The sequence below is a fragment of the Electrona antarctica genome (genome assembly GCF_951216825.1).
Source record: "Electrona antarctica genome assembly, chromosome: 17".
Classification (NCBI taxonomy): Eukaryota; Metazoa; Chordata; class Actinopteri; order Myctophiformes; family Myctophidae; genus Electrona; species Electrona antarctica.
The window spans coordinates 38937455-38962800 of record NC_136798.1 but is presented as its reverse complement, the minus strand read 5'-3'; the positions used below and the strand labels follow the sequence as shown (position 1 = coordinate 38962800).

General features: G+C 42.3%; 2 protein-coding genes across 2 annotated transcripts; both read right to left on the bottom strand.

Moving 5' to 3' along the window:
- Window positions 1-3841: 3841 nt before the first annotated feature.
- Window positions 3842-22848, bottom strand: LOC306941255 (ankyrin repeat and SOCS box protein 2-like). Its single transcript, XM_079526598.1, has 7 exons — window positions 22792-22848; window positions 22144-22596; window positions 20327-20572; window positions 20002-20173; window positions 19321-19879; window positions 5011-5164; window positions 3842-4012 (listed from the first exon to the last, which is right to left on the bottom strand). The coding sequence occupies exons 2-7, from the start codon at window positions 22286-22288 to the stop codon at window positions 3858-3860; spliced, it is 1431 nt and encodes a 476-aa protein (XP_079382724.1). The 5' UTR covers window positions 22289-22596; window positions 22792-22848; the 3' UTR covers window positions 3842-3857.
- On the bottom strand, window positions 5287-9529 carry LOC306940532 (ankyrin repeat and SOCS box protein 2-like; the record flags this gene model as incomplete). The annotated part of the gene is made up of 7 exons (XM_079525630.1): window positions 9330-9529; window positions 8430-8596; window positions 8165-8320; window positions 7272-7517; window positions 6926-7097; window positions 5985-6543; window positions 5287-5292 (listed from the first exon to the last, which is right to left on the bottom strand). Exons 1-7 carry the CDS (start codon window positions 9398-9400, stop codon window positions 5287-5289), a joined length of 1377 nt encoding a protein of 458 aa, XP_079381756.1. The 5' UTR covers window positions 9401-9529.
- Window positions 22849-25346: the final 2498 nt, after the last annotated feature.

Below are 25346 nucleotides of genomic sequence, written 5' to 3'. Positions count from 1 at the left end.
CTGCTGTAAGACTAGAGCAGTGGTTCTCAACCTGTGGGTCGGGACCTCCAGGAGGGTCCTTACATGATTTCGTTGGGGGTCACCTGATAACGGTGAAGGGACAATTGAATGACTTTGTAAGACCTTTTCACTATGTCAATAAACAATAAATGAATGATGTGGGAAAACGACCATTTCTGCATCCAAAGTAATCAACAAACTATCATATCAAATGTCTGAAATTTCTTTATTAGGAACAATCCCTTGAGATGAATCATCTCGTTTTCAAGGGGGTCCGCGATTCACAAAGTACACTTCATACATAAAGACACTTTTTACAGACAATTCAACCAGACAAAACAAGACAAGACAAAACAATACAATTCATAAATAAACAAAAACAAACAGGAAAAACTAAAACAAAACAACATTTCACATAACATGGACATAACGTAGACATAACACATGGATCATTGCATCATGGATCTATTACAGTGATGATTAGTGAAAACATGAACAGGTAGTCTCAAGATGAGAGGACAGCATAGTTTTAAACAAATGAAAAGATGTTATTGAACGTATATGGACAGGTAGATTGTTCCAGTCACAAGGAGCTTTGAACATGAATGATTTTTTGCCAACTGATGTGGGTATGTTAAAGTAAATCTGTGAGCAATGTCTAAGTTGATGTGTAGAAGTGTATGGTATCATAAGCAAGAAAGAGGCAACCATTTTGAAAATGGCTGATCAGATATCTTCACAATATGTATCCGTGGAAGCGAGTCTGTGGTCCCCCGTTCAATCTTTGGAGATGTTCTTTGGAGCATTTTGACAATATTTTGAAATGTAAAAAAAAAAACATTGGGTCCACAACCCAAAAATGTTCAGTCCATCTGTAAGATATTTGTTTATATGAAGCAACTGCATAGTTCTGTGATCAAATCGATATATATCGATTAGTTATGGATAATTTAGTTATGACATCCTATGATCCTAGGCTATTTTTAGCATGTCATCTTGACTGACTATCCATTTTTCACTTGAGTATAGGCCTATATTGCTTGCGGTTCATAGACACCGTTGGTAATGTTTTTCATCCGTTGGGCTCCTTGAGTCCTTCTGGTATGTAACAATACGAGATAGCACATAGCAGTTAACCTTGGAAGACGTTTTACAGTATTTGCCTTTAGTTGTTGTTGCCTGTACTGCAGGAACTATGCAACTCATGATGGTTGACGTGATGACACTTGACGCAACATCCCATAATATGTACTGTATAACACTGTATCAATAATACATCAGAAGAACATATCTGGAATTATGCCTTTCCATTTTTAAGTTTTTTATTCAGCATAGAAGAGGGGTATAGACAGGGAAAAATGCAGTACATATATTATGCTTCTCTTTTCTATTTTTGTACATATACAATTACATAGACAGCTCAAACAGGAAACAGTACAGTTTTGCTACTATATGAACAGAGTTAGATATTGAGTTGGGTTGATGCGGACAGTTACATAACTGAAACAAACAAAACAAAACAACCCCCGACCCTCCCACTTGGAACTTTGATGCCTTCTCTGTAGGCCTATTTATATAGGTATTTTTTTTTAATAAAATGAATAATAGCAATAGCCAATATAAGGATGTCATGTGCATGAGAAAAGAGGAGAAAGACATGAGAAGGAAAGAGAGAGAAGAGTAGACAAGAGTGAATGATGAGAGGACTCCATGGTGTTGTAGGAGAGAATGGCAAAAAGAGATAAGGAGTTTGCTATGTTTGATGTTTGCTTTGGAAGTGGATGGGAAGAAAGTAGAAGGAGAAGAAAAGAAAGGAATGAAGGGGTTAAAGATTAAGGAAGATTGTATGAACAATCCATCCACAAATCTATACCAGTATGTTTAGATAGACAGACAGCACTTGGTTTTATTTTGAAGTAAAGTGCGTGCAATGATAACTATGTTGCAAACGTGTCTATTTCATAGTCAGAAGAAGTGAACGTTTGTGTATAATACCAATGTAGCCTAATATTACTAGGTGGAATCGTTGTATGGCACTGCAGTTGCGTTATTTTGCCACGAGATGGGGCAGCTCCATCACACCACAGAGGGTGGGCTTCATCTTTTTCATGAGCAAGTAGACTCGTTCACTAGAAGAGCATAATAATAATAATAATAATAATAATAATAATAATAATAAAAACGATAGGGGTAATACTACTAATAATAATAATAATAATAATAATAATAATAAGCGATAGGGGTAATAATAATTGATCATTTATTTTAAGCCTAGAATAAAGCTTTCCAGAATCCTGGTGATTCATGACTATATAATTAAAACATTTGATTCTGTGAAGAAAAAAAACAACGTTTCGTGCTCGGACAGACGGACACACATTGCTGTCTAGCACCACTCAAAATCATCACTTATTGGTGTCGTCTGTCTACTTCAGAGGTTCTCAAAGTCGGTGCCGTGATGCAAGTCCAAGGGTGCCACAGAATACGTTGATAATATCTGGAATTAATCAATAGGCCTATATCACATCGGTTTAACCACTTAAACCTCTAGCCCTACTTCCCTAGCAAACCTCCTCGCCACAAATAGCCGATGTACAAGCTCACGACGCTCACAAGCTCACATTGTATTTGTATAAAGTTATAAGTAACTATGCATTTGAAATTAAATAAATTATTCCGGATTCCAATTAAATAGTAGCAAAGTTATAGCAGATCTACACGCTCAAAACATGCATTTTGAGCTTGTAGTTTGGCTATGACCTATTATTATTATTATTATTATTATTATTATTATTATTACCCTTATTATTATTATTATTACTTGCGCAAGCAGAGCGCGCAAGTACTAGTTTCGCCCAGGACGATGCGTATGTATGCACCGTCCCAGCAAATGACGTAATGACTACTTGTGCCTGATACGGCAGTGGTGCCAGACTACATACATGTATGAGCATTACCTCTAATAGGTAGGAGCATTACCTCTAATCCTCCTGACACTAAAACATATCGTCATTACGTCACCATCGAAAACCAATTACACTCTGGCATTGGGACCTTTAATCCACATCTTTATTACGTCATCATTGAGAGCTAGCATATGACGCCAGTTATACCCTGACGTCATATGCTGGGACGGTGCATACGCATCAAAAGTAACCACAGTATACCACTAATCAACTTACAAATTACATATACATATACATAGAGGCATTTCCTGTAATCCACCCGACATTGATCGAGATATACATCACCATCGAAGGCATTGGGTCCTTTAATCCACATCTTTATTACGTCATCATTGAGAGCTAGTCATCATTGAGAGCTAGCTATACCAGTTATACCCTGACGTCATATGCTGGGACGGTGCATACGCATCAAAAGTAACCACAGTATACCGCTATCAATTTACAAATTACATATACATAGAGGCATTTCCTTTAATCCACCCGACACTGATCGAGATATACGTCACCATCGGAGTCCTTTAATCCACATCTTTATTACGATATACTTCATAATACTACTTTTTTACGTGCAAAAAGTAGGTACGTAGCAAATAGCTAAACCTAATAATTCAATATTTCAATCGTTCTTTCAAAGAGAAGCTGAGATTTGACATTTTGTAGCGGTCGACAGTACTTGCGCACTCTGCTTGCGCACTAGTAGGCCGTTTATGGCCTACTAGTGCAACAAGCAAGTAGGCACTCGACAGAGTGCAGTTCTAGTTATTATTATTATTATTATTATTATTATTATTATTATTATTATTATTATTATTATTATTATTATTATTATTCCCCAGACATTTCAATAGGCAGAGGTCTTTGAGTGACCAGTGGTTTAATCCATTGGTCTGTTTAAGTGTCCAGGTCCAGTGAACAGTCCACTTCATAGCAGAGAAACTTGATGAGTCTGGAAGGAAGATCTAAATCCCTGAGGAGCTTTAACCTGCCAGCACCAACCAGATGTCTGATCCTCAGTCTGCACAGCTGCATGAGAGGATGAGGAGGCACTGCAACACACACACACACACACACACGCGCGCGCACGTGCACGCGCGCGCGCAGATGATATTGCAACTAGTTCTCGAAAAAGGCGGTGCAATTGGGGAGGTGAAGTTGCATCATTCTTGCTTTTTTCGTTTGCTGTGTTTGCGTTCACACTGTGCTTTGTCAACCGCAGCAGGGAACTTTATCAATGTGTCCAATTCATAAACCACACAGTGAAATCTATGGTGTCGAAAATTATACTTCGAGTAATAAGCTGGGATGACCAGATCTTATGCATGTCATTGCAGGCTAACCAGGCCATACCCTTCCTGGTAGGAGTAACCTGTCTACGCAAACAAACCTACACCTGGTAGGAGTAGCCTGTCTACGCAAACAAACCTACCACTTTTATCTGACTCCAGATCAGAGGAGCAGTCAGGATTCCCGGTCCAGGTCTGTACTGCTTGTGCAAACTCTTTATTTTATTGCGATATGCAACATTGTTCAAACCCAATCGCCTCCATTGTCTTGCTAAATCTCCTACACTGCAGTGTTTTTGTGTGTAACATTCAGCATTTGATAAATGTGATCGCCTGGCCATATTGCGATAAGCCAAAGGCTTCTATCTCTTCATTAGACCACATCTGTCCACGGAACATCTTTGCGCTGCGTAATAATACAAATACCAACTTCTTCATCCCACAGATGGCACATTTTCGTTTCATCCCCTATATTTGATGCGATTGCATTCACACCTGAGGTGATCCGCCCTCTGCTGCGCTTGGAAGCGAAGCGAGACCCCTGTTTCTTTTGGTGATCTAGAATGCGTTTGTTTGATCCACACCAGAAATCAAATGAGCCTTCACACCGAAGCGCACTTTCCGACAATACGCAGCAGGATTAATTTAATCGCAGTAAAATATCCTGGTTTGAATGCGACTCTAGACTCAGAATCAGATCACACCAGGGATTTCTATTTCTGTGTCATGTCACAGTGTCAGAGACCAGATAATAAACATACCTGCTTTGATCTTGATTTCGGTGCAGAGTGGAGAAGAGACCAGATGTTCCATCAGTCTGGAACACAGCCTGACGTGGCTGACATAGTTTAACAGCAGAGAAATGAGAGGTCCCACCAAGTGACTGATGGACGGCTTGGACACAGCGTTGCAGAACTACACAGGATAGAAAACACACAACTAGAATAGAAATTCACTAGACAGAAAACACAGAACTTTACTCACACAACAACGTGAAACTGCGCTATACGACAACTTTGCTTTACTTACGTGGCCGGTTAAGACTGAAGTTAGGGTTAGAGGATTAGGGTCGTCGGACAATGACTGACAACAACCTCAATATGAAGGAAATGTCCATTTGGCTCCATTGCATGGTCTTGATAAAGGCTGATGACGGCTATTAAACGCTACCCACTCTGCAGTCCTGATCCTTCTATCTGTCCTTCACAAGCTCTCTTATCACTATTTTATGTTGATGACACTCCACTGTTTTTCTCCCCTCTCTCTTTCCACACCACTCAGGCTGAAGAGCACATTGCAGCTTGCCTAGCTGACATCTAACAGTGCAGTCTTCCCAGTTCCCACCATGTCGAGCTCAATTCAGATAAGAATGAGCATCACTTCTTCCCAGGTAAGTCCATGTAGGAGTCTTGTCAAGAGTCTGAGTGTAGTCCTGGACAGTCAGCTATCCTTCACAACACACACCTTGCAGTGGTCACTCTTTATTGCAGGTTTACACCCGAAGGATCAGACCCTTCCTTACTCTGGAGACTACCCTGCTCCTGATCAAGGCCTCAGTCATCTCCAAGCTTGACTATTCTAACTCCCTCCTCATTGGCCTCCAAATGAGTGGCCAATGATCCAGAATGTCGAGGCACGCCTGCATTTCAACCAGAGATTTTTGTCATATATGACGACTCCGAGTGAGCATGAATAGAAACATACATAAGTGTATAAGCCTCACCTGGAGACTCACCTGTATAAGCCTCCATGGTGGAGCATCGCGGTTCCGCTCCTCACTGTGTGTTTGTGTGGGATGAGGCTTGCTGCCGTAAACGCAGGTGAAACAGGAGCGAGCGTTGCAGCCGTGGTCCAGCAGCAGTTTGAGCATGGGGAGGTGGTCCATGCTAAGGAGCACCGCAGAGGGAAACGCAGAGGGCTGGGTGGAGATGGAGGCATTCACGTCAGCTCCGTACTTCAGGAGGAGGGACGCCATCTCCATAGATGCTTTACTGACGGCAACCAGCAGGGGGTTGAACAGGTCCAGGTTGGGGTTGGCTCCAGCCTCCAGCAGCATCTCAGTGGCCTCCAGGTTGCTGTTGTAGACGGAGAAGTAGAGCGCCGTGCTGCGTTGGTCTTCATACTTCTTACGTCGCTCTTCAGAAAGCTGACAGTTGGGGTCGAATCCCGCCTCCAGGAGAAGTTCCATGATATTATTGCGGTTGTGCAATAACATCATGGCGGTGTGCAGCGGACTGATGCCGCTTCTAATGATTCTGTTCCGGCTGGTGACAGGAATCAGGAGGGACACGATGCTGAAGTAACAGAAAGTAGACATTAAAACACAGCAACACAAGAGACTGGTGTTTTCCATTACTGTAAAAAGCCCCCCCCTCTGGCACCTGTTCTTGCCAACCGTTTAGTCCATATATGGACGCGCCGTCCGTCTGTTTACCTTTTAGCATTGCCAAAGACACCAAGAGCTCCCAGCCAGCAAGTTGGTGCTATGGGAACCAACACACGGGCACCGCTCACGAGGACGTCCCACATTAACAAGTTGGGTGTACTCAAGAAAGACGCATGAGTGCAAAGCACCAACGAGCTGGTAACGATATCCGGGATGACTGGAAGCAACGATGGAGGGCTCGCCTGAGGACGACCTAGAGAGATTGATTGTAAACAGGGAAGTGTTCTGACCTTGTGTGAGAATTCTGCACAGCCACATGGATGGGCAGAAGACCAGACTTGGTGGATCTGTTGACGTCTGCTTTGAGAGACTGGAGCACCTCTACGATGGACACATGACCATGCTTGCACGCTTCATAGAGCGGCGTTGCACCGTCAGCTGCAGCACCGTTAATATCAGCACCTGGACACAGAATAGGCCTAGAACTCAGTCAGTCTGTCTGCCACCTAAATATAACCTCTACTGCTAGAAAACCAGCAGTACTAGAGGTCCTAATAGGATATAAAACCAGCAGTACATGTCCTAGTAGGATATAAAACCAGGGGTTAGGTCAGTACTAGGGTGTCATGTACCTACCGTGTTTGAGAAGGAAGCGTAGTGTTTCTAACGTTCCATTCTGAGCAGCAGTGGACAGAGGAGTCATGCCGTATTTGCTGGTCGCTCTGATTTTGGCTCCGGCTTTAACCAACATCTCGCAGATCTCCACGTTGTTCTGGCGAACAGCTTCGTGCAGCGCTGTATACCCATGGATACATGGAGTGTTGACTGCTGCACGATGGTTCAACAAAATGGCCACCAGCTCTGCATTGTTCCGCGCACATGCTGGGGAGAACAGACATTGTTTGGTAAAGAGATACAATAGCTTCCGTTGAATTAGGCTTTACAGTTTGTGGTTGGATTTCTGAACATTTTAGTAGAGGTTAATACAGACAGGGTTAATGTACAGATGAACTAAAGGAGTATTCACCTGCAGCCCATTTCTCAACTGATTTCTACATGCCAGCTACCAATGAATTGTTATACAGTAGACGCACTAGTGGCTCAGGCAGTAGAGCAGCTACTTGGAAATTGGTAGTTCCCGGTTCAATCAAATAGACAAATACCTAACTGCTCCGGCCGGGAGCGTGGTTCGACCTCCCGTTAGTCCGACTATTACTACCACTATGCCAAACCCTAAACTCACCCTAACCTCACAGGAAACCACGGGTGATTTGTAACACGCAGCACAGGTGATTTGTAACCCGCAGCACAGGTGATTTGTAACCCGCAGCATGGGTGATTTGTAACCTGCAGCACAGGTCGGACTAACGGGAGTATTGAGCAAACAAACATTTACTAGGGGGCATGGTAGGATAGGAATCCAGCAGTAGGCTATTAGGAATAGGGGCCTATAGGATAGAAACCCAACAGTAGTATAGGACCTGGTTTGAGTAAACCAACAGACTTGGGAACTACAACATATTTATTACCTTTATTAAGAGGAGTTTCTTGATTTGTATTCACAATTTCAAGATCAGCTCCACTCTCCAGCAGCAGACGGACACAGCTTGCATGCTCCTTATCGACCGCTATCATCAACGCTGTCTGTTCCTTCTCTGTTTTCTTGTTCAACATGCCAGGCTGGGCTGGAAGAAACAAGACACACTAAACTAAACAGAGAGAATATCCAATAATCCCCAGAACAACGTGTTCTTTAGCAGGACAATAAGAAAACAAGTGTTTGTAGGGTGTTACCTGTCAGCAGCACTCTGAGACAGGCTTCCTGGCCATAGGCGGCTGCCTGGTGGATTGACAGCCAGCCAGGCTTACTGGACACCAGGTTGCATCCTGGGGCGTTAACTAGCTTCCTGACTCTGTCGGCGTCACCAGTCTTTATCGCTTCCATCAGAGGATCCTCCACCCTAGAAAAAAATACATACATATAGCCTACACTGTACGGTATGTTTTACAATCACACTCTTAATATATACACTCTTTATATTAACTTATTTTGATTAGGACCCAAGCACTGGACCAATGTGAAACCCTATACTTCAATGCTAGCGGTATTCCTTGCACCAATAAATCATTGGTCACCTGCATGCACATAATTTCATATCATGCTGAGATTTCAAAAATCCTCTTGATGCCATGAGCTAAAACTCAACAAGAAGCCATTTTGAATTGACTGTGGTCTTTTACTTAACTCCTAGGATGATAATCAGATTCACCTCAACCTCGCTCGGAGTATTCGGCAACTGTCCATGTTTCATCACTAAAAAAGAAGTGCTTCATATCTCTCATATCTCATATCTCTGTCTTCACTGTAACTATCAATAAAGGCACAAAAAGCCAAAACACAAATCTTTAAAAAAAAAAGAGTGTCCATATACACACTCCCCGCGGAGATGTACCGGGCCACGCCCCGAAATACCTATGTGTGTCTCAAAGATAGTGCTCTTCTCTCCTGTTCCTTTTCGTGGCTAAGGAAAAAGTACATTTGGGTGTCCCGTTTTTTATTTCTCACATTTCTGCCTTTTTGCAGTTCCTGTCACTACAATACTTGACAATAGTGTTGCTGAAAAACATAAAAACATAAAGGTTAAGTCAGTAAGAACACATGGCCTCATATTCACTCGTCTGTCAGGCACCTACCGGTGAGCACGCGGAGGATTGGGAGAACTGTAGTGAGCGGTAATAATGTAATCTCGTAGGGGGCGGGGCATAGTGTGGGTACTGTCATTGTGTTGGTTTCTGGGTTGAGTGCTGGTGCTCTGAAGGTGTGGGGTGCTGCGCTGTCTGACTTCTGCATTGGGTGGACATGGAGTCTGTCTGGTGTCTGTGGGTGGAGTTGAATTGTGGTCTTCGCGCGGTTCGTTGGTGTAGACAGAATAGTCCTCAAACCCCAACGATGGACCAGAGGCTCCTGGCACAGAAAGGCCAGCCATCGTCTCAATGACGATGCTGATAAGGGAGAATAACAAGACAACACAGAAATAATATGATATTCCTGACCTGTTCAAAACAAATGATTGACATGTCCATGATTGTCAGCTGCTGTCCAACCATGTATACCATGTAGAACCTGACCAACAAAGATGTATGACGACTACAGAAGCTGACCAATCAAAACAGAGCTTATCTCCCTCTTGGTCCTTTCATCACTCCCCTCACCTGGGGCACATAAAGGTTGGGTATATGATAAATAATTTAGGAAGGCAGTTATAGACAATTGGAATAGTATATGAGAAATCTGGCTGGTATATCTTCATCACATGACTTCAGAGAAGGTTGTTGGTGATGCAAAATAGTGGAAAGTCTAGTTGGCACAAAATAGCCGGAGCCTACAGTATAAGGGACGGGTCCACGCCATTAGTCAGACGGCTCGTTATTCCGACATTCCCAGCAAGCCAAATGACGTCATGATAACGTAATGATGACGTCCTCCAGTGACTCCGGTGACGTTCAGGACAAGGCTGCAGATCACAGCCCATATGGGGATGATCTTTACGTCATTTCCAGGACGTCTTCACCAGATGAAATAATATAGTTTATTATTCTGGGCCAGATCTGACTAGTTATGACTTAAGTTGATCTGGCCTCGATCAGACTCTCTCTGATTCACCCAGGGACGTCCGTCTTAGTGGGTAAAATTTATGTTGGTTGAAATCAGGTGATATTCTGGGCCAGATCTGACTTGGTTTGACTTGATCTGGCCCCAATCGAGACGTCACTGATTCGTCCAAGGCCTTACCGTGCTTGCTGGGTTACTCTAACCATAATCATAACCGCACAGGATGAGTCTTAACCGGTCACGTATGTCGGACTAATGCGCAGTCCCCACAGTATGTGGGAAATATACAGACAGAGAGATTCAGTTACTGGGTGGAACCTACCTCCATCTCTATTTATAACAGGCCAGCTTGGCTCAGTCAGTGTTTATGTGGATAAGATAACACCTGACTGAATGCATGCCAACTGGGTCGCACCGGAGCCTTCTATTAGAGAGTTGCGTCAACAAGGAGGGCAGAAAACAGCACAGGCCACGTGGTTCATGTAAACGGTAAATGGTGCATTCATATAGCGCCCGAATTTATCCAAGGCGCTTCACATAGATTGTGCATTACATTCACCCATACACACAGTGACACACACACACACACACACACCCACACACACACACACACACATACACACACACACACACATTTTCATACACCGATGGCGGAGGAAACCATGCTGCCCATCGGGAGCAATTAGGGGTTCGGTGTCTTGCTCAAGGACACTTCGACACTAACTCTTTTTATTTACTTGAGTAGAACTAATAACACCATCTTACCACACTGGATATGTTATAAAGAATAACAACATACATATACGCATGTTAAATGTATATTCATTTATCTTATCATTCCCACAACAATATGCAGAAACACATGGCATATTTTGGACTTAGTTTGGTTAATCATGATTAATACATTTTTAAGCTGTGATTAATCTGATTGACATTTTTAATCGTTTGACAGCCCTAGTAAAAGTACAAAAGTATTGACATCAAAATATACTTAAAAGTACTTATAAGTAAAAGTACTGACAATAGCAGATCTACAAGCTCACAATGATACTAAGTACTATAAGTAAGTACAATACTTGAGTAAGTGCACTTTCCCCCATTGATGATATACATACAGTATTGTAAAATGTCTTCAGATAAAGCTCTATTGTGTTAAAAGCGGTGTGATTGTTAATGATGATGATACTTTGGACTGTTACACGTATATACATATGTACTGTACTGTATTATCAATGTATCATTCACAACATGGATGCAATGTTTTCATAATGCATGGTCCAGTGGAGGTTATAGATTTGTATTGCACATTCAAAGTTTGCAGAGTCCACGGGTTCATGTACTTTTTATTTGTAATCCCCATAGCGGGATTTTAGATATAAGAACTAGACACACAGTTCTTTCATAACTGTGTTTGAAAAATAAACATGTCACCCCGGCCGTTTCACTCATATGGATATGAAGAATCAACTGACTGAGAGAAAACGCTATTGTTACTGCTACTGAATTAGTTACATTTTCGCTAGAAACAGACAGACAGACAGAAAATCATGAGTGACTGACTGTCGCAAACGAAACTATACAGAGACACCTCCCTGACAATAACGCTGAGACAGCTTGTTTATTTTTGGACCACAATGCTTATATGAAACGATTGACCCCATGTTATTCTCCATAGAGAGTCATAGTCATAGCACATCATAGTACATATGTATAGCATAGTATAGTATATATGTATAGTGTCATTATATAGATACTGTATGTTCTAGTTACAATCTTAGCTTACGCATGTTTCTTGATAAATGCATTTTATATATGTGATGTATTCCCATACTTTTGTTCTTGCCTAATGTAAATCGCTCTGGATTAAGAGCGTCTGCTAAATGCCTAAATTGTAAATTGTAAATTGTAGAGAAATTACTTCCGTGAACCAGGGGATGAGCGAGTGACGTCAGGACTTTGGCGCTCTATAGTGTTGTTCAGTAACATGGGGTCTCCCTGTCTCTCCAGGTCTTTATGTATGACTCAATGTTCAAGTCAGGATAAGAATTTCGTCCAATCAGGGCACAGGATAAGCAAATGAAACGAGCACACAACTATAACGATAACTAGTCGTGGACGAGTAGTGGACGATTAGTTTGGATCACTTCCGCCGTGATTTAATGAACGACGGAAGCATCGGCAGCCAATCAAAATCCATCTAGGATGCAATCTGTCCCCCCCCCCAGAACACAGCTGGTCTGCACTGTGTGGTTAGTGCTACTGTTTAAAGCAGATCTACAAGCTCATCGCGAGGCACTGTGTGCTTGTAGATCTGCTATTTTCACTACTCTTGCATGATGAAGTAGCGCGTTAATTTACAAAAAAGAAAGACAAAAAAAAACATACAAATGTGAAGATGTTTCTGCCCAACAGTGACGATATGATGTTTGTGAGGTTCTCTCTCCTGATTGGATGAAATGTACGCCCGCCCGAAGTATTTTTGGCATCTGCCACTTGAATTACTGTAAGGTGACTTGATTGATTGACATCAAAAAGGGCCTGTCAGCTCAAACCCACAATGCAATACTTTGTTTTCAAGAGTTTTGCGCACAGACGTCAGTAGCATTATACAGTTATATAACATTGGTAGGGTTTTTATTAAAATCGGTCGGGTTTTTATAAAATGTCCTCCTCTCTATTTCCCATTCCAAGTGTACTGCTAGGAATTTTTTTTAACAATTATTCAGCAATGGGATAATTGAGTTGAGTTGAGTTGAGTTGTCATTTTGAAAGTAGCTCGCAAGTCAAACTAGTGTGGGCACCCCTGCTCTATAGCAATAATTAATTAAAATTAATTATATCATCACAATATAGAAAAAATATAATAAAACAACTACAGTTTCACTTACACAAGCACCAAAACTGTTATACTTTTCAGGATTCAAATTAGATCTACAAGCTCAAAATGTGTCAGCTTGTGGATTTGCTACTTTTGATATAATCAAGTAAGGGGGTTAATTTACAAAAAAAAAAAAGGACATACGAGTACCTTTCGCCACCAATGGTGAATGAAACAAAGCGACAGCATGCTTTAGTAGTAGTATAATATGCTCCCAGTGTGATGAACCTACCTCTAGTGTTTGGTGTAGATGCAGCAGTGTAGCAGTCTGCTCTCCATCCACACAGAGCTGCTGTATACATTCTGATATGATGAGCTTCCCATGCAGTCATGAGGGGAGATACTTTACTACTGGAATCTGCTGTGATCAACACTTCATTCACGTGCACACGCACGCCCGCACGCACGCACGCACGCACGCACGCACGCACACACACACACCTATGCCAGCACTTCAATCTGCTGTGATCACCCTTCACGTGTGCTTCATACCAGAGGGGTAGAACGTAGTAAACTAAGTAAACTAATTTACTCAATTTGAGGTACTCTTACTTAACTTGAGTATGTCCTGCGTTTCAATACTTTATACTAGCATACTCCACTACATTTTAGAGGCTATACATCTCATCATGCAGATCTACGAGCTTACAGATCTGCTACTGTTGATGCTTGTGTGAAGCTGTATGTATGGTCAATATAGGGCCAAAAAACAAAAAGAAAACATACAAAAGGTTAAATAATAATAATAACTTTATGAATAATAATAAATAATAATAGGCCTAACAAAACAAAAACATAGCCGATCTTGTATGTTCGAAGATCGGCTACTTTCGCCAAATATTCATACATAGGTTTGCAAACTACCTGGAATTAGTTTCTATCGGTGGGAAACTTCATATTTCAAAAAAGTTTCCCACCGATAGAAACTAATTCCAGTAACTATTTAATAGTTACTTTTCAGGATTCAAATTCAAGTTGCACATCTGATTGATGCTTTAGTGTGATCAAGTAGGGTGTTCATTTATGAGAAAATACAAGAAGTTACAATATGGAGATCATTTAAGAGGTTTCTGAAGTAAAAATCAGAGTAGACTACTTCTACCTCTCAGGCCTCATACACACGTACAGAACACATGTTCTGTGTCTTGTCTGTGTTTAATGGCCGCCATAATGCATTTCCACATGGTTTGACCAAACATTTTTGTTGGATGGGCAGAACACAGCCATCATACACAAATGTTTGCTCAAACAATGCGACTCCCATTTGAAATGCGTTGTGGCGCGCATTAAACACAGAACGCTTGTTTTATGTACAGTACGTGACGTGTGTATGGGGCCTCAATGCTCTCAGTCAGGGATGCTGTGATCACCACTTCACGTGCACTGCATGTTTCCACTCACGTGCGTGCTGGCAACCAGACGAGGATATAAGTGCTTCAGTTCCCTGTCTGCCATGCTGCCACCTGTTGTGTCAACTCTGATGTCACTCTGATGTGAACTGATCCTCAGAGGTAAGCTGGCTGTCACACGCACGCACACACGCACGGAGACACGGAGTGTGTTTGTTTACAAGTCAGATAGTCAGCCAGGGGCCTGTTCCACGAAACTTGGATTAACTAATCCAGGATTTAGGCCAAAACCAGGATTTTTAAATCCTGGTCTTTACAGCCTGGTTTATTCCCTTCCACTAAAGCCAAGCGAGGCTTAGAATGGGCGGATTTAGCGAGCCAGGATCATAAAGCCTGGCTGAATAGACAGCCTGGCTTTTTGTCTCTAGACCCATTCGGTGGAACACAGATTTACTGATCCTTCTTCTTCATGGGGTATTATGGCAGTTTGCATCCTTAATAGTTGCATTACTGCCCCCTTCTGTATATCTCAGTATCTTTACTAATCTATTCAAGACTTACTGATAAAAATAACTTAAGCTTCTAAAATAAATACTGCTGCTGTAATTAAAGAGAGAACATACTCTCAATAGTGGATAGACTGAATGATTAACTACCCCAAAAATATAGTTTACATTTTACCACTACTATTAACTTAAAACAGAATTCTTAATATTGTAAGCATAATGATATTGTCGCATTGTGATATTTGGCCATAACTCCCTCCTCTGAGGGAGCTACCTTTGGGGAAGGGGGTTGTTGTCCAGACAGGGGCCAGACTGGTGAACTGTGGGTCATGGGTTCAATAGTGGGTGAAACGTTACAATGGTAATATGTTGTAAAGCAATGAGTAATGGTAATATTTAGTGGTTTTCACTTTTACAAAAAAAACAAAATATATAATATAATATAATATAATATAATATAATATAATATAATATAATATAATATAATATAATATAATATAATATAATATAATATAATAATTCTTCTTAACCGTGCACTTGCACGACAGCAAACCTATTCTGGGGAACATTCACCAAAAGCAGCTGATCTACAAGCTCACAAGCTGTCATGATGTTGTGCAGCCTATATATTTAGGTTTTTAGATTTTATATAGTGCTTAAATTAGTCCTTTAATGCAGACCGATAAAAATAAGGCAACATAAACCCATAATAATTGAATAAGTGTGGAAAACATCATTGGTTTGTGTTCAGTTTGACTACTTAACCGTCTGCCTGCCGCCATTCATTAATCCCTCGATTGCGTATTGCCAAGGTTTTATCGCGCGTAACACTTACTTTGAAGATCCAAATATCCGTAATCGCATTGTTCCTGTGAAAAGCTGCTGTGTGTGGTATCATGACCGGTTGTTGTTGTCTCGCTCGGCGGTGGAAAAAGCTGACCGCGAGTATCACAGCGCCTGCTACAGGCCGTTGAAAACGCTTGTCTGGGACAAAGCGTCCTCTGCAATGTCGCTTCTGTGAGATAAAGCCGTCTGAAACCAGAGCCGGCAATGTAAGTGGATGCGCGCGCATTTTCAAAATGGCCGCGCCCATTGTGTCAGAAGCATAACAAAGCTAACTGACGGTAGATTTCGATACGATCGTATTAAAACATGCATTAATTAATACATCGCTGTTAAAACGGCTTTTCCGTTTGTGGCAGGCCACAAGATTCTACGTTTTAAAATTCCTATGTTCCCGGCAGGCCTCGTGTTAATGAACAGTAAAGACATCAGGATTAGGTTAAACCTGGCTGTTAGCCTGGTCCGGAGCAGGCTAAATCCAAAGCATTAGTTTCCATGGTAACTAATGTAGCATCACTTTCATGAAACCGAATCAAGCCTCAACATATCCAGGTTAACTGGTTAAATTAATCTGGCAAGATTAACCAGCTTTCATGAAACCGGTTAATCGCTGATCCAGGATATATTAAACCAGGATATCTGTTAAATCCCGGCTTAATTTCTAATCCAAGTTTCGTGGAACGGGCCCCAGCTATACCAGTTTACTGCTATGTGGCTTATTTCTTCCCTATAATGTTTTCAGACGATGTGGTCTAAAAGTGTGAAAAACATTTTTCATTTCACTACACCTTTAATAACAACAACAGGTTTTTGTTATCAATTTGTTTTTATTCATAACAAAAACAGTACAATTAGGTATATTGGAATTATGAATGAATAAAGAAAACAAAACACAAAAACAGGATACAAGTATAGTAAAAGAACAACATGTTAATGACTGATTATCTTACAGTTTAGGTTTATGTTCATTAAAGGATCCCCTTTATAGCCTCTATAGTCTTCCTGGCATCTGAGGAAGAGTGTGATAAAATAACTCATTTTCAATATGACACCATGGATGTGTAAATAAATACAAAACTACACGAAACCACAGAGAGTCAGAATCCTGCTTGAATGCACCAGAAACCACTGGTCATCCCTGTTCATCAAGATGCTCTTGTAATGCTGGTTTTCTATGGGTTGCTTACCAGGACCTCTAATACTAGGACTAATAGGGTTGAACACAAGGGGCCAGTGAGGCACTCCAACGTTGAAGATGCCACTACCTACTGGCGAAATGTGGAATTGCAGCACTTAATGGAAGTGGACGGACGTTCATGACGTCACGTGAAAAGCCCGGACCTCAAAATTGAGGTCCGGAGCTGGGCTAGGCTAAACTTTCGCTCGCTCGAGCCATTGAGTTATCATTATACTTCCGGAAGTCTTCCGGGTGCTTCAAAACGCCACTGAGCAACTTCCACTGAAATGAATAGCGGGGGGCGGGGCTAACGCTCCAGTTCGGTCTCTATCCTTTATATACTCTATGGTTGAGCACCAGCATTAATAAAGGGCCTGTTAGGATAGAAACGCAGCAGTACTAGAGGTCCTGGCAGGATATAAAACCAGCAGCTCTTTAAAAATCTAAATTAAATGTTACCAATACCAATATGAAGCCATAGTTTATTTTTGAGGGGCCCTCCTATGTCCAGCTTTTGGTGTGTGTAACCCAAATTCTGTCCTAACAAAAACATGAAATGCCATTGACAATGAATGGACAATTTTTAGTGTTTGTGTAAACACAAACATTGCGTAACACAAACATTGATGACGAAGGTGAGGACGCATGTATGATGAAGGGTGTACGATGATAAGAGCATCCCTCACTTCACACGGGTGTGATTTTCTCTGAGTTGTTTCCACTTACCTTTATTCCATTCATTGACTTTTGATTCCCCCTGACGTTTCAGTGGGCAGAGATCTTTGAGTGACCAGTGGTCCAGACCATTGTTCTGTTTAAGTGTCCAGGTCCAGTGAACAGTCCACTTCATAGCAGAGAAACTTGATGAGTCTGGAAGGAAGATCTAAATCCCTGAGGAGCTTTAACCTGCCAGCACCAACCAGATGTCTGATCCTCAGTCTGCACAGCTGCATGAGAGGATGAGGAGGCACTGCAAACACAGACACACACAGTATATTTGTAACTATAGTTCTCGAAAAAGGCCAAGGCCATCTCCAGCATCACATGGACCTGTCTCTCTCAGCTGTCCTACCGTATGTCTCTCCAACACTGTCTGTTTCATTGGATACTAGATAATAAACGTACCTGCTTTGATCTTGATTTCGGTCCAGAGTGGAGAAGAGACCAGATGTTCCATCAGTCTGGAACACAGCCTGACGTGGCTGACGTTGACGTAGTTTAACAGCAGAGAAATGAGAGGTCCCACCAAGTGACTGACGGACGGCTTGGACACAGCCTCACAGAACTACACAGGATAGGATAGAAAACACACAGCTAGACAGGATAGAAAAAACACACAACTGGACAGGATAGCAAACACAGTGCAAATTGATCACAGTGTAAATCACAGTGTAAGTCGATCTGTACTTGGCCCCTCTTTTTTTTCGTTCTACAGCAAATCTCTTGGCTCTGTCATTTCTGCTCACGAACTCTCCGGTCACTGTGACGCTCAGCCGTATTCGCTCCCCATCTGCGACACGTGTGTGACAATTCGGAGCTGTGTGCATGAGCTGATTAAGTCCTTCCCCCCCTGCAAGATGTTGCCCCAAGATGTTCCCCCTGAACTCCTTGATGGATTCTGTTCCAACTAGTCTCCTGGGCAGTCAGCTGTCCTCCAGAAACGCATTGCAGCGATCCTGTACGTTTACACTTTATAACATGAAGGATCAGACATTTCCTCATCCCAGATCGCTATCCTAGCCTCAAAGTCAAAGTCAAAGTCAAAGTCGTACGATTTGTCACACACGTTACCGCAGTGAAATTTGTTCTCCGCATTTGACCCATCTCTTGGAGCGGTGAGCCACAGCCAAGGAGCGGTGAGCCGCAGCGTGCGCCATTTAATTAGTAGATTTGACCCCCAATCCAACCCATTGATGCTGAGTGTCAAGCAGGGAGGCATTGGGTCCCATTTTTTACAGTCTTTGGTATGACCCGGCCGGGGATCGAACCCCGACCTCCCAGTTTCAGGGCGGACACTCTAACCACAAGGCCACTGAGCTGGTCAGTCATCAGTCATCAGTCATCTCCAAGCTTAACTGAGCTAAGGGACAAATGATAGGTTCATTGATTACCTGGTGTCCTAGCTTCTTTGAGACACCAGATTGTTCTCTCGTACTTAACTTGTGCGACTATTTACCCTGTTGTGTGTTGTTCATGCTTAGTTGCTTCTGCTAAATGCTTACATTGTAAATAGTTTGGTGGATTATTACCGTGATAACAATAGAAGCGAACATTTACTTTTGTCGTGAATATACTGTATAAACAAAATAGTGGTTTCACCTGGACACAGCTCCATGGAGCATCACATTTCCAATTCCTCTGCTCTTCACTGTGTGTTTGTGTGGGATGAGGCTTGCTGCCGCAAACGCAGGTGAAACAGGAGCGAGCGTTGCAGCCGTGGTCCAGCAGCAGTTTGAGCATGGGGAGGTGGTCCATGCTAAGGAGCACCGCAGAGGGAAACGCAGAGGGCTGGGTGGAGATGGAGGCATTCACGTCAGCTCCGTACTTCAGGAGGAGGGACGCCATCTCCATAGATTCTCTCCTGATGGCAACCAGCAGGGGGTTGAACAGGTCCAGGTTGGGGTTGGCTCCAGCCTCCAGCAGCATCTCAGTGGCTTCCAGGTTGCTGTTGTAGACGGAGAAGTAGAGCGCCGTGCTGCGTTTGTCCTCATACTTCTTGCGTCGCTCTTCAGAAAGCTGGCAGTTGGGGTCGAATCCCGCCTCCAGGAGAAGTTCCATGATGTCACTGTAGTTGTGCTCTGCGGCGATGTGTAGCGGACTGATGCCGCTTTTCATGATTCTGTTCCGGCTGGTGACGGGAATCAGCAGGGACACGATACTGAAGGAACGAAAAGTAGACATTAAAACACAGAGAGACTGGTGTTTTTCATTACTGTAAAGTGTAAAGCCACCTTTGTTGTAGAAGGAAAGATTGATTGTAAACAGAGAAGTGGTTCTGACCGTGTGTGAGAATTCTGCACAGCCACATGGATGGGCAGAAGACCAGACTTGGAGCATATGTTGACATTTGCTTTGAGAGACAGGAGCACCTCCACGATGGACACATGACCCTTCTTACACGCTTCATAGAGCGGCGTTGCACCGTCAGCTGCAACACCGTTAATATCAGCACCTGGACAGTGGACACACAATAGAACACAGTCTGACTATCCGCCTGCCCGTCTGTCCAACCTATGATATAACCTCTTGTACTGCTAGAAAACCAGCAGTACTACAGGTCCTAGTAGGATATAAAACCAGCAGTACTAGGGTGTCATGTACCTACCGTGTTTGAGAAGGAAGCGTAGTGTTTCTAATTTCCCACTCTGAGCAGCAGTGGACAGAGGAGTCATGCCGTAGTTGCTGGTTGCACCGATTTTGGCTCCGGCTTCGATCAACATCTCGCAGATCTCCACATTGTTGTGAGAAACGGCTGCATGCAGCGGTGTAAAACCCTGGATACATGGAGTGTTGACTGCTGCACCCCAGCTTAACAAAATGGCCACCAGCTCCGTATTGTTTCTCTCACATGCTGGGGAGAAGAGACACTGTTTGGTAAAGAGATACAATAGCTTCTGTTGAATTTGGATGTGATTTGATTACTGAACTATACTTGCAGAGGCAAATGTTTTGAAAATACTGCCTCCTTCAGAGACAAACCTTTACTCACAAGTCAATATACTAGTGTATTGTGTATTTCTTCTTTTTATTTATTATACTTTATCTTTTAAGATGAGTAGGTATAGCTTACGTTCATTTGTTACACATTATATTAGGGGACATACATAAAGGTTTAAGGTACAGTACAGATACACTAAACGAGGATTCACCAGTATTTTTCAATCCCAGTCCTTTCTATGGGTGTGTGTGTCAATCGCTTACACACTGGCATTCCGATATTCTGATCCATAGCCAACAACATTGGAGAGCTCAAGACCCTGATGTTAGAGTGTGGAGGGCAATGATTCAGAAGTCCAGAGTCGGTGTTGGCTAAACTGCACTCTTGCATTGCATTGGTCCTCTCCTCAAGTACCCAACTGGTTTCAGCATACCAGCCACCAATTAACAGTTATAGAGGCAGCAGTGGCTCAGGAGGTACGTAGACCATCCACTTGGGAATTGGAAAGTTCCCAGTTCAATTGTGATTGATTGATTGGATTTTTTATTTCACAGTATGTAGAATGGGTACATTTCAAACGAAAGCACAAATCAAAACTGCTACTTTGTGGACGAAACCATAATAAAACACTAAGACTTGTTTACAACAGTGTCCACCACTTTCAATTCATCAGAACATTTAAAGATGTCCATGTACACTTCTATGAAAAAACAGGAAATCATCATATAAAGCAAGTAAATCAATGCTCCTGATAAGAAGGTTGGTGCCTTCCATGGTTTCCTCTGCCATCGGTTTGTGAATGTTTGCTTGAATGGGTGAATGCAATGCACACTGTAAAGTGCTTTGGATGAAGGCAAATGCACCATGTACCTGTTCACCATCTTCTAACTATAGTCCCTGATTAGTAATCAACAAAGTAGAATGACAACAAGAACCCCATGTGAATTCAATTAACTTGTTGGCTATATTGATCACACAAACATTTACTAGGTATGCTACATATGGTAGGATATAAATCCAGGAGTAGGGAATTAGGGGTCATGGTAGAAAAGAAAACTGGGCCTGGGCCGTGGCTCAGTGGTCCAGGCACCTTGGCTGGTAATCCAGTCTGGCAGTGTGCCACGGGTTCAACTCCCGATCCCGACGGCCTTTACTGCATGTCTTCCCCCATCTCTCTCCCCATTTCCTGTCAGCCTACTGTCTGTCCCTCCATAAAAAATATAAAATAAAGGCGAAAGCCACAAAAAAAATCATTAAAAAAAAAGAAAACTGAAGGTTATAACATAACCCTGGTTATGTAAACAAACAGCGAGCAATACGCTTATTGTAATATGGCTTCGTATAACCAACAGTACTAGAGGTCTCGGAAGGAGAGACAACCAACAGGGTTCAATAAAGAACAGCATTGCGAACCACTGAATAGACATAACACTGCTAATTTTATTATCAATGATTAACTGCAGCACAAACTGCAGTGTTTGTACCTTTATTGAGAGGAGTATCTTTATTTGTATTCACAATTTCAGGATCGGCTCCTCTCTCCAGCAGCAGACGGACACAGCTTGTATGCTCCTTATTGACGGCTATCATCAACGCTGTCTGTTCCTTCTCTGTTTTCTTGTTCAACATGCCAGGCTGGGCTGGAAGAAACAAGACATTTCTTCCAGTTCCATTGTAGAACAGAGAGAAGATAATAATAGTAACCCCCAAATTACCATGTCATCTGTCAAAGTGTTCTTTATTGCAGGACAATAGATGTTTGTGTGTTACCTGTCAGCAGCACTCTGAGACAGGCTTCCTGGCCATAGGCGGCTGCCTGGTGGATTGACAGCCAGCCAGGCTTACTGGACACCAGGTTGCATCCTGGGACGTTAACTAGCTTTCTGACTCTGTCGGCGTCACCAGTCTTTATCGCGTCCAACAGAGGATCTTTCACCCTAGAAAACAATGTTACTGGTGTTTCAACTCACTCTGTTTCTGGGGCAACATGTATAATGTTTCCATTGGCACTGCAATATACCACATGCCCATACTGTATATACTGCAATATATGCTACCCCATCTTTGGTTAGGCTAGGTTAGGTCAATAAGAACAAAATTATGTCATATTTATTTGTCTGTCAGGCACCTACCGGTCAGCACGCTTTGTGGTCGGAGGATTGGGCGAACTGTAGTGAGCAGTGACTCTGCTTTGATCATGTGGGGTGCCTGGTTGAGTGCTGGTGCTCTGAAGGTATTGGCTGCTGCAGCTGCACTGAGAGACTTCTGGATTGGGCGGACATGGATTTTGTCTGGTGTCTGTGGATGGAGTTGTATTGTGGACTTCACTGCAGAGGCTGCGTTCGATGGCTATCTGGATCAGCTCCTCATCAGACAGGTTGGTGTAGATAGAATAGTCCTCCAACGATGGACCAGAGGCTCCTGGCACAGGAAGGCCAGCCATCGCCATGCTGATAAGGGAGAAGAACATTAAAGGACCACTTCACCACTTTTCAACCTATCTTCATATAATATGAAGATAATAATCTTTGTCTCATAGGAGGGCTGTGGGCAGTTCAGAAACCGTCCTCCAGTGACATCATCATTAGGCAGATTTTTTTTTAAACAAGATTTTTTTTACAAAAATGTTTAGATTTTCATTATCGTGAGAACGATGGCTTCCATTTTCGCATTGCAACTTTTCAGGACTAGAAAGCCTGCAGTTTCTATTAGCTTGTATTCCCCATCGATGATGTCACTGGAGGACGGTTTCTGAACTGCCCACAGCCCTCCTATGAGGCACAGACCGAGTAGAAAAAAAACCGCGCCATTTTTTTTATTATTATTTTATTTTATGATTAGTGAGGACCTATTATATGAAGATAGGTTGAAAAGTGGTGAAGTGGTCCTTTAACAAGACAACACAGAAATAAGGTGTGTTAAACCCAACCATGAGGCCATGCCGAGGTACTTAACTTCAGAGTTAAAACATTGTCTATATATGAGTTATTTAGTTAAGAAAACGATGGAAAATATAGTTGGCACAACAAGGACTCCAGGGACAAAAGATTGTCTACCAAACCATCCACAGCCAAGTTTGTTACGACATCTCTATTCAACCAAGTCTCAAACAGAGGCCCGAGAACATCAGGATGCCTTTGCCTGAAGGAAAAGCATAGCCTTTGGACGTCCGGCCTGGCGGAAACAATAAGGGGGGGAAAGAATGCCCCAGTAGCCTGCCACACAAGCCTCTGAGGCCAGTCAACTGTCCTATAAGGCATGCATTACTACGATCACTCGCTCCCGTAGGTTTAGACTTTACATTACAACATCTGAAAGATCAGATGCTTCCTCACCTAAATAATTCATATTAATAATAAGAGTAATCATACTAACCAACCACAATATTGATGTTATTGGAATCATTGTAATATTCAAAATTAACCACAGTGATAATGTTTAGTAACCATACTATTCACAACTAACCACAGTATTAATGTTAGACGTTCTTACATTTATGATGAAGGTTGTGGTTAATCTCTCTCCTCTTCGCTGTCAGACTCGCAGACTGTCTCTTTCTCTTGTACTTTATACTTAGACCGTCACATGATTTCATATCACTTTATCCAATCCAATCCAACTCTATTCAAAACATCCCGACTACATTTCAAAACATCCCATCGTAGGGATACCAATGCCAAGCAACAACTGGTCTGGTCAGCTGCAGTGACCTTGAGGGGACAACAATTTTAAGAACACAAGTAAGTCAGTGTATGCTGTCACTAAACTAAAAGTAGAGAGCATGTTATGTAGACAGATGCCAGGTCATTATTGACCTGGAATCCTATAGTGTTTCAATGTACGTGAGGGACTCGAGAAGTGAAGGGAGAAGGGCTCTACAGAAAGGAGGGGGTAGTTTAATGACCCTGCAAAAGACCTGGCCGTAACCTGCTCCTTGGCTTATTGCCTGCCGTTCTGCCAAGCTGGAGATCGGGGTTCAATCAGCGGTACTATATATATAGATAGTAACAGTATACATACTGTAGTCAAGGTGAAGTCAACGCATGTCTAAAACTTTCAAAATCAGCAAAAGATAAATAAGGCCTTGACTTAGTATAAATGCCTAGCAGAAAGAAGCCAGGTTTTATGATTAGCCAACCGTATTTAAAAGTGCTGTCAATTTTTACTGTCATTAAAATCCAGGCCATCCAGGCTTTGATATCAGAGGAGTAGCATATTACATTTATTTTCAGAGGCAGGTATACTGTAGCTGTCAATCGTTGATCCTCACACAACACATGTCTGAAACCAGGGCAGTAAATTCATGGAGGCCATGCAATGCTTTTAACTGCCTGAGCTGATTTCACCATTCTCTGCCTCTAATAGTTTTTATAAACACATTGTGTTGAGATGTAGAGTTGGCAACCAAATGGACCCTTATAGATCTTTAACTCTTGAGAGTGTAAAATGAAACCAAATGGACCCGTAAAGATCTATTTGGTTCAATTTTACACTCTCAATAGTTCAATTATTATTACACATCTGCATTACTTAATTTACAAGAAGTCTACACAATTAGAGAATGTAGAATAATTGTTATTTTGATCAACGTTCTCCTATCGTACCAACATCAATACAGCATGGAATTGTGGACAAGATCTTATCCAATGAAAACAAAATATTCTTTAGTTTTGGGTCTGAGCGGCTA